This window comes from Gastrolobium bilobum, unplaced genomic scaffold, assembly GCF_033153095.1.
Source record: "Gastrolobium bilobum isolate Gb01-03AN ecotype WA unplaced genomic scaffold, APGP_CSIRO_Gbil_v1 utg15942, whole genome shotgun sequence".
Lineage (NCBI taxonomy): Eukaryota > Viridiplantae > Streptophyta > Magnoliopsida > Fabales > Fabaceae > Gastrolobium > Gastrolobium bilobum.
In genome coordinates this window covers 231,339-246,190 of record NW_026896758.1, presented here as the reverse complement: position 1 = coordinate 246,190, position 14,852 = coordinate 231,339, and the positions used below count along the sequence as shown (strand labels likewise).

General features: G+C 36.2%; 1 protein-coding gene across 2 annotated transcripts; it reads right to left on the bottom strand.

The window, feature by feature from the left end:
• Positions 1–8,498: 8,498 nt before the first annotated feature.
• LOC133301889 (protein SAR DEFICIENT 1-like) lies at positions 8,499–13,458 on the bottom strand. 2 transcript variants are annotated; one of them, XM_061501604.1, is made up of 7 exons: positions 13,309–13,458; positions 13,059–13,134; positions 12,302–12,860; positions 9,777–9,937; positions 9,455–9,654; positions 9,235–9,332; positions 8,499–9,106 (listed from the first exon to the last, which is right to left on the bottom strand). In XM_061501604.1, the coding sequence occupies exons 1-7, from the start codon at positions 13,398–13,400 to the stop codon at positions 8,844–8,846; spliced, it is 1,449 nt and encodes a 482-aa protein (XP_061357588.1). In that variant the 5' UTR covers positions 13,401–13,458; the 3' UTR covers positions 8,499–8,843. The 2 variants fall into 2 exon arrangements, with proteins under 2 accessions (XP_061357588.1, XP_061357587.1); XM_061501603.1 differs by having other exon boundaries at positions 9,235–9,334; positions 9,460–9,654.
• Between the last annotated feature and the right edge of the window lie 1,394 nt (positions 13,459–14,852).

Genomic DNA, 14,852 nt, shown 5'->3' with positions numbered 1-14,852 from the left:
GCAAGCTCTCAAACTGTCTATTACAGAAGTGCGTACCACCATCACTGATGATTGCACGAGGAACTCCAAATCGGGTGAAAATGTTTTTTCGCAAGAAATTGACCACGACTTTGGCATCATTTGTGGGCAAAGCAACCGCTTCTACCCACTTGGACACATAGTCCACAGCCACCAGGATGTATTGGTAAATCAATCCCCCAAACATCAAATAATTCTACCTCCAGTATGCAGTTGAGGGGCATCTCATCTTTGCGGGATATGTTTCCCGTCCTCTGGCACTTATCACATCGCTCTACAAAGTCTCGTGCATCCTTGAAAATTGTGGGCCAATAATACCCACTTTGCAACACCTTCTGTGCAGTTCTGTTGCCTCCAAAGTGTCCTCCATAGTCAGATGCATGACAATGCCACAAAATATCCGACATCTCGAATTCCGCTACACACCTGCGAATAACACCATCAGCACATTGAAAATAGAGAAAAGGGTTATCCCAGTGGTATCTCCTTGTATCATGAAGGAATTTCTTCTTCTGCTACCACGTTAGACCTTCGGGCATTGAACCAGCAGCTTTGTAATTTGCAAAGTTTGCAAACCATGGATGCATAAGTACTGCCATCACTTGCTCATCAGGAAAAGATTCATTGACCTCAATTTCAGGTCCTTCTTGTAAGTTCTTATCTTGAATCCTAGACAAGTGGTCTGCCACTTTATTCTCCACTCCCGCTTTGTCTTTGATTTCCAAATCAAACTCTTGAAACAAGAGCATCCATCGTAGCAACCGCGGCTTTGCATCCTGCTTGGTCATCAAATACTTAAGAGCAGCATGGTCAGTGAATACAATAACTTTAGAACCTATCAAATAAGATCTAAATTTATCTAAAGCATAAACTACTGCTAGCATCTCTTTTTCAGTAGTGGCATAGTTGTGCTGTGCCGCATTAAAGACCTTGCTAGCATAGTAAATAACATGCAACAACTTGTTCTTACGCTGACCCAATACTGCACCCATTGCATATGCGCTCGCATCACACATAAGTTCAAAAGGAAGACTCCAATCTGGTGCCGTCAAAACAGGCGCCGTGGTAAGCTTTTCCTTCAACACATTGAATGCATTGAGGCAAGCTTCGTCAAAAAGGAACTCATTTTCCTTCATCAGCAACTGGCTAAGAGGCTTGGCAATCTTTGAAAAATCCTTGATGAATCTCCGATAAAAACCTGCATGGCCTAAGAAACTTCGCACACCATTAGCATTAACGGGAGGGGGAAGTTTTTCAATCAACATCAACTTAGCCTTATCAACCTCAATGCCTCTTGAAGAAATTTTATGGCCCAACACTATACCATCGCGCACCATAAAATGACACTTTTCCCAATTTAAAACCAAACTCGTTTCTTGACATCTTTTCAGAACCTTAGCTAAGTTAACTAAGCATGAATCAAAGCAAGAACCAAAAACAGAGAAATCATCCATAAATACCTCTAAACATTTTTCTACCATATCAGAGAAGATAGAAAGCATACACCTTTGAAATGTTGCAGGTGCATTGCAGAGGCCGAATGGCATTCTTCTGTAAGCAAAAACTCCGAACGGGCATGTGAAAGCAGTTTTCTCTTGATCCTCTGGTGCCACTGGAATTTGATTGTAGCCGGAATAACCATCTAAGAAGCAATAAAAATCATGCCCGGCTAACCTCTCTAGCATTTGGTCAATGAAAGGAAGAGGAAAATGATCCTTCCTTGTAGCATCGTTCAGTCTCCTGTAGTCTACACACATCCTCCACCCAGTAATGGTTCTGGTGGGGATTAACTCATTCTGCTCATTTTTCACAACAGTTACTCCTCCTTTCTTTGGGACCGTCTGTACTGGACTCACCCATGCAGTGTCAGAAATTGGGTAAATCATCCCAGCATCCATGAGCTTCATCACTTCCTTGCGGACTACTTCCTTCATGGTGGGGTTTAGTCTCCTCTGAGGTTGTCTCACTGGTTTGACATTATCTTCCATGAGAATCTTGTGAGTACAAAAAGAAGGGTTGATGCCCTTCAAGTCAGACAAAGACCACCCAATGGCTTTCTTGTGCCTTTTGAGCACCTCTAGCAACTTATCCTCTTCATCTGTAGACAAAGCTTTATTTATGATGACGGGGTACTGCTCTTCATCTCCCAAGAAAGCGTATTTCAAAGTCTCTGGTAACTCCTTCAATTCTGTTTTAGGTGGCACAGGAACTGAGTCATTTTCGTTCTTTTTTAGAACTTCAAACACAACCTCTCGCTCTTCTGTTGGAGTGGCTTCATCCTGAGATTGTAACTCTTCTCTAAGCTTTTGATCATCAAGATCTTCTTCTTCAAGCTCTTCTTCACACACTTCAAGTCTGAAGCAATCATTCTGATCAATTGGGTTTTTCATAGCATCAAAAACATTGATGGTGATTTTCTCATCGTTCATCCTCAACTCAAGCTTCCCTTGCTCGACATCAATCATGGCCCTAGCTGTGGCTAAGAATGGTCTGCCTAATAGAAGGGGTATTTCACTTTCTTCCTCCATGTCTAGCACAAGAAAATCAGCAGGGAAGATGAACTTGTCAACTTTAACAAGAACATCTTCTATGATCCCATTAGGTCTCCTCAAAGAACGGTCAGCAAGCTGTAGAGAGTCCAATGATTTGCAAATTGACAATGGCATCAGATTGATGCTTGCTCCAAGATCGCATAGTGCTCGGCCAACATTGGTGTTGCCTATCGCAATCGGGATATTGAAACTCCCTGGATCGCGAAGCTTTGGTGGAAACTTCTTCTGTATAATGGCACTGCACTCCTCAGTGAGTGCTACTGTCTCACATTCCTGCAACTTATGCTTTCTAGACAACAAATCTTTCATAAATTTAGCATAATTAGGCATGTTAGCTAAAGCTTCAGCAAAAGGAATATTTACTTGCAACTTTTTAAACATATTTAAAAACCTGGCATATTGTTGCTTTTGTGCTTGTTGCTTCAGCTTCATAGGATAAGGAGGTTTTTCAAAACGAGAGAAATCCATTGGTTGCTTCAGAGCTTCAACAGCTTTCTCTTTTGCGTCTCCTTTGTCTTGCCTTGTAGGTTCTTCTTTCTCAGTTGCAGGCGTTTCTACCTCTTTTTCTTGCTCTGGCTCGATCACTGGTTCATCAACCTTCACTTTCTGAACCCCTTTTTGCTTGTCTTGAGGAGTGATCACAATTCCACTCCTGGTTACAATAGATTTGCAGTCTTCCTTAGGATTCACAATAGTATCTCCAGGAAACTGCCCTTGAGTTCTTTCAGCCAACTGCCTAGACAACTAGCCTATCTGACTCTCCAAGTTCCGGATGGAAGCATCCTGGTTCTTGTGGTAAGCTCTTGTCTCATTAATGTGATCATTAGTTGTCTTTGACAGTTGTATCATTGCTTTCTCCAACTCAGATGGCTCTTTTTGTGGCAGAGGAGGAGGTTGTAGATAGTTGTTGGATTTATAATCCAAGCCACTCCCTTGGTTCCTCCTTTGAAAGTTATTTCCTTGGCCGCCATTCTGATTCCTTTGGTAACCTTGAGTATTCAGTGGAGGCCGTGGATCATACCAAATTCCATTGACCTGGAATGGTTCAGCTTTATTGAGTGTAGGGCACTCATTAGTGTCATGCGGCTCCTTGCAATACTCACAGTTAAATATATCAACCTTGGATGTTGAGAGCTGCATCTTGTCCAGCTTGGCATTCAAATTGGCCAATTGCTGGGAAATCACTTTGTGCTCAGCTAGTGATGCATCATTATTCCCCAATTGTAAAATTCCTTTCTTGGGCTGAATAGATGGGAATGCTGCTGCCATAGACGCATTCTCATTCCTTGCCATTAAATCCAGCAGCTCTAAAGTCTCATCTGCTGTCTTCTTTCCTATGGTGCCACCAGCTGCACCATTGACAATCATTCTGCATTCTGGCGTCATCCCATTATAGAAGACTCTGACCTTCTTTGTATCTGGCAAGTCATTTTGTGGACACTTTCTGATCAGCTCCTGGTATCGAGTCCAGGCTGCACATAAAGTCTCTCCTGGTTGTTGGGTAAAATTGGTGATTTCATTCACCAACTTATTGTACTTTTCCATGGAAAAGTGTTCAGCAAAAAATTTTGCCGCCAAATCCTCCCATGTTCTGATGCTGTTGGGAGCTTGTCGATCCAACCATTTAAGAGCTCTCCCGGTCAATGCAAACGGGAACAATCGGAGTCTGATCGCATCGTCTGACACTCCGTTGTGTTTAGTTGTATCACAGATCCTTAAAAATCTGTCTATGAAGTCATGAGGATCTTCATAGTCCTCTCCACCAAACTGAGTTTTCTCAATCAAGGTGATGAGTGCTGGCTGGATGTCATAATTATTAGCAGCAATCGGTGGTTTGACAATACTCGAGTTTGGCCTTGTGAATTGAGGAGCCAAAACTGATTCCATCAGCTCAGCTGCTGGTGGATTTTCTTCTGCCATCTCTGTTTCTACTTCAAAGTGTGAAGTAGAATTTTCTGCTTCAGAATGTGAAGTAGAAGCCTCTGCTTGCCTCCTCTGCTTGGTATGTTGTCTTATCCTCTTTGCAGTCCTTTCTATCTCTGGATCGTAAATCAAAGTTGCAGGATCAACTGTACCACGCATAAACTAAAGCAAACAGATTAGTAACACAAAGATCCAAGCAAGAAAATCAAAAGTTATAAATAACTTGGCGTAGTCAATCCCCGGCAACGGCGCCAAAAACTTGTTGCGTAAAATCGGCAAGTGCACCGATCGTACCAAGTAATAAAGAGTGAGTAGAGTATCGTCTCCACGAGGATTGAGGCACCTAAGTTGTTATAACTATTCCTCTCTTGTTGGATTAATCAAAATAGGTTGAGAATGATTGTAGTTCATGAAACAAACTAAAATAATTAAAGTAAAAATGTAAATGATTCCAAAAGTGTTTTCAGAATGCAAGAACAAAAGATTAAGGATTGAGAAAATATTTGAGAAAATATTGCGGTAAAGAGAAACAAACACCTTTCCGATCCCCACCTTGCAACTTGGATTACGTTTACATTTACCTATTCAATTGATCGAACAATTCATCATCTTTTATATGAGTAGTTAAGCCCTAATCCCTTAGTGACTTTAACCTTGTTAACTCTATTAGAATCCTAATCCCTTGGAAATCCATTTTTGAGTTAACCCTTAGAATCAAAGAACCTTTAACGTTCGCTGTTCATGTAGCCTATCCCTAGTGCGTACATGAACAGTTATCTTATTTTTTTGTCAGGAATTAGAATTCCAACATCCCTGTTGTAACCCTAACCCTCGCAACCCTACTAGATTGATCAGTTCCAATAGAATTATAGAATGAAGAACAAGAAAAGATAAATGCAATTAAAATAGATAAACATAAATTTCAACCAAGGTACAAGGGGTTCACATCAAGGGTTGTGACCCTTACCACAATGATAAAACTAGCCAGACATGTTCATGTCTGACAAAATAACAATAAAAGAAAGTAGCATTTAAAACCTAGAAGAGAAAGGGAAGATGAAGATCTTCCGTCTGGATCGATCGAACCCTTGAATCTCCGAGAAGCTCCAAGGACTCTCTGCTTTATTTGTTGTTTTTTTCTCCTTGATTCTCCAAAAGTCCCTTCTTCTTATGTTTCTGATCCTTTTATTAGGTTTTGGGAAAACCTATTTCCCTTTGCACTCCAATTGGGCCTTATTTTAGCTGATTCGCACTTAAAAATATATCGCCCGCGCACGGGGCGCCAAGCCTGGCGCCCCAAACTTGGGAGAAACAGAAGCTGAATCTGTAAACGGCGCCCCGGGCGCCAACTTTGGAGCGTCGTGCGCCACCTCCCGTGCTTCGTGCGCGACCGAAACAGAAGCAAATCGTCGATTTGGCGCCCCGTGCGCCAAGTACCGCGCCCTGTGCGCCAGTTTGGCGCTCCGTGCGCCAACCGCCGCGCGTCGTGCGCCAGCGGGAAATTTGGTTTCTCCGTTTTTGCTCCTTTTTGCGGTGTTTCCTGCTATTTAAACATATAACTCGAGTGAGAACATGATTGAGAAGGAATAATCAATATTTCTTGCATTTAATGACTATTTTCACTCCTTTATGATTAATTCCTTGCTTCTTTCAAGTTAGAAAACATCATATGCTAGACGCACATCAGTATTCTCCAAAGAGGCAATGGTTGCCTCAAACCTTTCGGGAAAGAAAACGAGAGTCTTTTGCACTAGCCTATTATCAGAGAGGTTAGTGCCTAGAATTCTTGCTTGATTTGTAATATTTATCAGAATACTCTTTAATTGTCTCAGACTCCTTCATCTGCAGTCTCTCAAATTCTCTTATCAGATTCAGCCCATTCATGCTTCTGATCCTCTCATCCCCTTGATACTCAGCTTTGAGGAAGTCCCAAATAGCTTTGGCTGATTCACAAGCCATAATTCTGCTGAAAATGGCAGGTGAGACAGCAGCATATAAACAAGACTTTGCCTTTGCTTTCCTTATTATCCTCTCCTTGTGAAACTTGATATGATTGATTGTTGGATTTCCTGGAAGGGGAGCAACTTCATAATCTTCTTCTACAGCTTCCCAAAAATCGCAACCCTCTAGATAGGCTTGCATTCTCACTGCCCAGACTTAATAATTTTCTCCATCAAATGTTGGTGGAGCCATTGCTGAAAAACCACTTGATTCTCCCTCCATCAATTTCGCAAGTCACTCACAGTCCCTTAAGATCAAAAAGGCTCTTGATACCAATGTTGTTCTCTGCAGAAAAAAGAATGGGCAGTAGAAGCTATATTTTGCAAAGGTGTTTTATTATGAAAACTAAATAAACTTAAATACAAAACTGAACTCTCTCGTAAGTTGCCTACTAACTTATTGTTCCACAATATCAACAGCAAACTAACAGAGCAATACAAAATTAAAATGCAGTTAAACATTCCTTAAAATAAAGCTGACAAATTAAAAAGAAACAACTAATTAACTCCTAGAAAATAGGACAATAGTAACAGCCTTGATACACCAACAACAGCAACAATCGAGACTGGATTAGACACATGACAGTGTCTTGCAGGCCACAAATCTCGTCCAGCAGTGTAGCGAGATACTCCAGAGTGTTGACATGTGGAAAAGATACATCTATTCTTGTTGGACAGCCCAGCGAGATAGGCCAGGATGCTAATACGTGAAAAAAGGTACACCTATTCTTGCTGGGCAGCCCAACAAAATTACAGCATTTTGTAGATGTGACAGTCTCGCTTATTGGCGTGTCAAGAATATGACGTCGCATTTAGAAAAAGTTTCATTGGATCGTGAGATAGTGATAATTAATACTCAAAACAGTGACAAAAGGGTGAATGTCTCGTCCGGCTTCCTCCCTGATGTAGAAACAGAGCATATTGTAGGTCAATCAACCATTACTAATTTACTATAAAAATTTGCCTCGCTTTAGAGATATACCTTTTGGAAGATTGCTTTGATTTGAAGAGAATATTGTACTCGAAGCAATCAATTGACATTGAAAGGGAAATGACAAATATGACATGATTTCACTTTGATTCAGTAGTGAAGTTCTAAAGATTGTGTTTGGAATCATTACAAATGCATTTGATTTGATTTGTAAATCAAATCTCGTGTTTGAAAACTTAACAAAAATTAAAAATGAATTGATTTGTAAAACAGCAAGGATTACAATCTATTAATTTTAATAATCTTGACAAATGAGGGCAAAAGTATAAAAGAAGAAAATCAAATCAAATCAGTTCTATTGTTTATAAGTTCCAAATATAAGATTTGATTGCTGAATCAAATGAAATGAAATGAAATCAAATCATTCTCGTAAGATTCAATATTCATTTTGTCCTAGAACGGTATGTCTCTAAAATTTATATAGTAATAATTGTCACTGAATTTGACTAGAAAATAATATCCACTTCCATTTAAAAATCTGAAGTCAGAATTAACAGTAATTACGCGGTGATAATGATATCCTGTTTTAGTTTTACTTTTCGGTCAATCGACTATGTCTTTTGGAATAATTAGAGCTTAGTTTCGCCGATAATGCAGCACTAACGCAAGAGAGTGTGGAAGAGTTTCTCACGAACGTACAAGGATTTTGCATGTGAAACCGAAGTGAAACTTTCAAGCAGTTTCTTCGTAATGTTATTGACACTGCCAAGTCTATATTAAAATGTGTTAGTCTGTGACTTTGGTCTGGTATGTGCTTGAACTAAATCCAATATTATAATAAAGCTGCTAGCACAATATTTGTTCTCTTCGAGGAGGTTCCAAATTTGACACAACTTTTACTCTTTGAACTTAATTGTGCTATATTAATTGTAGTTGTGATTTTGAACTCATGTTTTAAACCTTGATTGTTTGATTATGTTTTGACTCCTGGGACATAATTGTGTAATATGTCCAAAAAAATTTGAAACTTAAAATCAGAATGAGGCTCTTTAACATCCAAACCAAAACCGAAAATAAAGACATAGGATTACATTATAGATGTCATGTTACAAACTTACAACACTTCATAGTCTTTGGTTATAGCTAAACACTTTGATAACAGAGCAACACTGCCCTGTGTAGTGGCAGTTTGATTCCTCCACTGCTTGCACTTGCTTGTATATACAGCAGAAAGTCAAAGTACTTCACTACTTGTGCTAGAGTGCCTTTATTTTTTATGTTTGCGTGGAACAGTATTTAGGGGTACACCACTTACAAGCATGTGTAAGGTTTACCTGAATTACATACGGACCTTATACATATTTGTAAGTAGTGTGACTATATATATAGAATATACATGTGCAGGAGCTTTTAGTACACCTAATCAATGTCAACAGAACCCGAACCTGAAGGCTTTATGCAATCATCTGATTGAGACTCTGAAAAGCCATAAGGAAATCCATTTGAGAATGATGCTGTGGTATAGGCTGGATTCAGTGGCCACTCATAGCATCCCATTTGTGTGTTATTGCTAGGTACATAGCTTGAAACCTCTACAGATTTGTCACCATAATAATCGTTCTGTTCATATGTTACTACCGATGCTGGATGATTGTTTGGATATTGCTCCACTGTTTGATCACCTATTGAGTTAAGTTCACATCAAGGTCACTTACTATGGTTGAATCCAAATAGTCTCACTTTTGTGTCAAATACAACATTTGAAGTTTTTAATCAACTTATGCAAAAGACCTTGCTTAATTGAAAATACCTTGGGTTAACAAAGCAATGTTATCATTCAAAACAGCATCAATTTCCTCCAAGGTATGCCATCTTGCATATGCTTCTCTCACCAATTTTTCTATATAGCTCTGCAAATGTAGACAAATTAAAAACACCCATTAAGATGAATTAAAGAACCAAAACGTAACATAATTATAGTATAATTCATAAATTAATGGAACAAGGCGAGTCTTGAATAGATGGTTCACTGTACCTTATTCATATGGCTTAGGTCTCTGCTTGGAAATATGTGTCCATCTATATCAGCTCTAATTAATCTGCATATTGGATTCAGAAAAATAGTAAAATGAGGTCCACGGTATATATAGATCTTGCAGCCCATGTCACAAGTTAGTGCATGCTTGATTGTCACTTCCCACATTTTGTCTGACATACCAATGCCTAAAATCTGGTTGCACAAACATTCAACAAGAAATAATTAATTCCAAATAATTATTTCAGAAATCAAAATTTAATATATTTTTTTTTGTGACACATTAAAAAAAATAAGATATAATTATAGATAGATACCTTTCTTAACCTACGGGGATCAATAACTGCTAACTTGAGAAAGTCTTGTACTGTTTTGATTCCCTCTGAGGACAATTTTTTGTGGAAAGCTCCATCTTTCCCAATCTTCTCTAGGCGCCACACATCATCATGAAGCATTGGTGGGTGGTGTTTTTTGTACACTTCATATGTATAAAAACAAAATTAACAATAAATAAAATGTAGATACTTAGCATATAATACGAATGATAAATTACATTCACTAAAACGGATATCATGAAATTTACTTAAGATCAAAAAAAATATTTACTCTAAAATAAAATACCACTAGGTTGACCTAGTTTCTTTGGAAAGTTGAAACCATTGACTATAGATTAATCCCCAACCAGCAAGTTGCCAAAAACAGAGTAGATATCGGTATAAAATACAATAACAAATAAAAATAAATGCTAGTGTGCGTCATTGTGGCATTAATAAGTTGGGATTAGCATGTTGTTTTTCTTGATTTCACACTAAATGGTTGCATTGGTGGGACCTTGAGCATCCATTTCCGTGCTAGATAAGATTCTTAGCTGTGTATTTGACCAACGATCACTTTCCAGTCATCATAAAAGAATGTACAAATAAAATAAAAGAACAAAAAAAAGGGTAGAAGTGGCTATAGCTTGCTCGAAAAGGTGAAAAGGATATACCCTTTATTGCTGGAACTTGGAGGAACGACAACCAATGTTTCCATTAATATAAAGTGTGACATTAATAAACGTGGAACAACAATCAACTTGATCTTGTATTCGTTCACACACAAATAAACTATTAGATAGATTTTTAGTAATGATATTTTTACATTTTTATATAAATTTTATATTTTCGAAATCTTTATATAGAAATACAACGCATCTTATTGGATATTGCTCTACAAGAACCAATCCCTATACAGATAGTGATGTAATGAGTTTTGATATGTCCATAATTTGATTTGCTACTTTGCACAATTTAGCTGCATGAGGATTGATAAATTAAAGTTATCATTAAAAGTTGTAATATATTTTATGGCTATACTATAATTTTATAAAATATAAAACAAATAAATAATATTTTTACTTTGAAAGAATTTAGTTTTTGAAAAAAATATAAACAATAGATTTACACATGTGCTAATAAAACTAAAAAATATCATTTACCTAACAATGAGAACTTACAAATAGCAATTTAAAACTTCCTATCTTAACGGCAGAATCAAATTGTTACTATAGATCCTAACCACCCTTTTTTTTTTTGGTAAACGATCCAAACCACCCTTATTACATCTGTATGAACGCTAAAAACGGTTCAATTATACTAGTTTACTTTATTTTATTTTATTTGTTTGTTTTCTTTCTTTAAATTATAACGTTAGAATGTTAGTTTTCACTAATTTTTATAACAAAAATTCTTTTCAAATTAGTTGTAGCACTTACTAACATTTTTAAATGGGAAAAGTATGATTTTTTCTTTATCACATATAGGTACCTCTGTGGTTTGCAAAAGGATATATTTTTTTATCATATATATCTCTGTAATTTTTTATTTTTTTTACAAATAACAGGGGCATAGGAAGCAAATCACAAGGCATTAATCAAAAGGGAAAAATATTTAACTACAGTTATTTTAGTTAAAATTATTATTATTTATTTAATATTAAATTAAAAAAAAAAACATTTCACTCCCTCCCACCATGATTTTGTTTCTTTCACTATAAAATACAATAATTTTGATTAAAATAACACAATTCCTCGTCCTTAAAGGACAAAAACTAATCTCTATCTAAAATATCATTTTAACCCGTTTTCTTTTCTTTTCTTTCTTTCTGACCATCTTGATTCCCATTAAGTCATGGCATGAAATTGGATTTAAGACAATAATAGGCATTCATTGATAAACATGATATCTGTCAATGTCTATGCTGTCATAGTTTTGACACACATATGAAGACTAAAAAATCTTGTTAACAAATGGTACTCCTAGTCAGTAAAAAGCCGTTTAGTAAGAAATTTTTCTTTTAAAAGGAGTAGACTTTCTTTTCTGATCAGTACTTGTCAACAACCTATAACAATTACACAAAAGGACACTTGTACATCAACTTTATTTTATTTTTTGGAACAACGCCAACCAAATATTTAAAATTTATTAACAAATCAACTCCGAATAAATTAAAATAAAACAACAGTAGCATATTTGGGTTAACTACAATTAATGTGAGACTCATGAGAGGAACATATATATATGCAATATTTAATGAAAAAAAAAATTCATAACAAGTTACTCAAGCACAATTCACATACGAGAAAATTTGTATGTTGATTACTAAACAATATACTTGCAAATAGCAGAAAATCTGCATCATAAAAGATTGATAATAATATACAAGGGGAGAATCTTTTTATTCTGGTATAAAATTAAAAAGACTTATTTCCTATAGAATTATGAATTCCAAAATAAATAAAAATTAACAGTTAAGATTAAGTAATAAAAAATTTGAAGCAAAATATCAAGTTGATAAAACTTACATTCTCCACGGTGATCCTTCACGGTAAATGCCTCGGTCATGGCTTCACGAATCCGAAGACCTTGATTATTCCCTGGACTCACCCTCACTGCAACTCTGAACTTCCTGCTACGTATCCAACTAGAGTTATCTGTGAACTCTATGTCACCAGTTGGTGCAATTCCATCCCTCATGGTAAGGTTCAATTCTCCTGCAATCAATGGTCTCTTACCAGTTCTCTCTTTCACTATGTGGTTATTGAATTGCTCACTTGTCCAATAATCCTCATTATCATTTGGTGGAAAATCTCCATCAAGAACCACAATCTCTAGCTTTATTGGATAAGGAACACTTGTTTGAACCATTTGGCCATCATCACTTTTGTTAACAAGAATTATGTTGATGGGGTTACCATCAATGTCAAGTATTCGGCTACTTGTGAAAATTGGGAGTGAAAGCCTTTTGTTGAATGAGAGTTGCAAGCTTGATTGTTGTTCCATTGCTTGGATTCTCATTGAAGGAGACCTAGTAATAGAGCGCGGACAGCGTTGTCTCATAGCTCTATCAACCTCTTCACTCACCTATTTAACAAAAAATAAAAATAAAAAATACATAAACTTTCATGACAAAACTAATACATCAAATGATCACAACATAAAATAATGCTAAATTTTTCAACAATTTGTAAAAAAAAAAATGCATGCGGAGACCAAACTAACCCAAATATACATATATTATCACATTATATACTAATCTTATGGCGAATCTTAATGACTTACCACTCTTCTAAGCAAAGGTTCCAAGCCTGATAAAAGGTTTTGCAAGTTTTTCGCCATAACCACTTCTCCTATTACCCTGTCAAGAAGGATTCAATAGATGGATTAGCTAGAACACTGAAAAGTTTGAATCATAAAAGCTTTGATGAATGGATCAATTAAACTTAAGAAGAAAGGTTATTAAATAAAGAGCAATAAGTAGATTCAAGTAATCAAATGAACCCTAGATGCTAGATATATATAGTATACATACGAAGCAAAAGAAGGTCTAGTAGCTCTCATTCGTTTGTCGTTTGGCTTATCAGGGTCTTGATCAGAATTATCAAAAAACCTTTTCGCAGCCATTTTTTCTAAAGAATTTGGAACCTGATGAGAGTATGAAGGGTGGTTGTATTGAGCAAGATAAATGGAGGGTAAGAGCTGAAGAGAGGTTATATATAACTTGCTTTTTATAGCCAAAAATATAATAGGCTATAGAATTTGTACATATTATAATAAACTTAAAGAAAGGCGGAAGCTTCTTCGAAAATTGGAGGATATATCCAAGCAGTTAGCACAAATGGCCTAGGATGTGTATCATACGATGAAAAGACTTTGGAGTCAAGAGTCAATACTCAAGAACCATAGAAAGTCAACCCAATCTCTATACCTTCTCTCAGAAAGCTACATGGCTAATATATATAGACATGTAGGACCCAGAAAATTTTGAATTCCTCTCTTTATGGATTGAATGGCATAAAAACAAACAAACATGTAGCATTCCCTACGAGATTCGTATCAAATTGTTCAAAGTAAAAAAGGTATGTATATTTGCAGGATTTTCATGAATTATTTAAGGATTTTAAGGATTTCAAGGAAATTAGAAATATGTATATGTTAAGTGATTTCTAATCTAACATTATTCGGTGATTGCCTTGTAACCAATGCTCAGAAATAAGAGATTTCTCGGATTTCATGAACATTTTTATTTTTAAGAATGTTTTTGTTCTTTTCATATTATTGAAAATTTTCTATATTTAGTTTTTTGTTATGTTTGTCTTTTATGGTTAGAGCACTTGGGATGATACCAGTTTGGTCAAACTACGTGTTTCTAGGAAGGATCGATCAAAAGCGTGTTAGGGGCCCTCAATTGTCCTGAGTTCTCCAAGGCTTTGAAAGTCATGTACGAAAACAAGAAACTCACTTGTAATTACTTGGAGCAGCAAATTAAATGATTCTTAGTTGTTTGTTTTGAAGATAAGTTTTATTGGGAATGAATCGAAATGCATGTGTTATTTAATATGATCATATTACGTAAGAGGATTGTTGCGACATCGGCCAGTGCATCGGTCGTACAAGTAATATAGTGTAAAAGAGTGGGTTGTCGTTCCCACCTCGAAGACTGATCACTAATCACTAACTTATCTATGCAATTAAATTTGGATCGATTTTTAAAATGAATTTGTTGAGAATATTAATTTAATTTATAAAACAGAATTTTTAAAGAAAATATTTTTAATTTTTAATATTAAGAAATCAAGAACTGAATTCAAGAATTAATAATGCAAAGAAAGTGGTTTTAACTTTAATTAATAACAAACGTAGCTAAGGATTCGATTTTTCCAATAGTTTCTTAACGAGTTTAACTTTCATGCAATTAAAGTTCGCAATCAATTATTGACAATTCTTTCTAATTTAAGTGAATCATCAATCCCTTGGTGATTTAAGTTCTTTATTACTTTATTCCAAGGCTCTAATCCCTTATGGTTTTTTTCTAAAGCAAGCTTTAAGGTCAAGAGTTAAGCGTCATAGAATTAA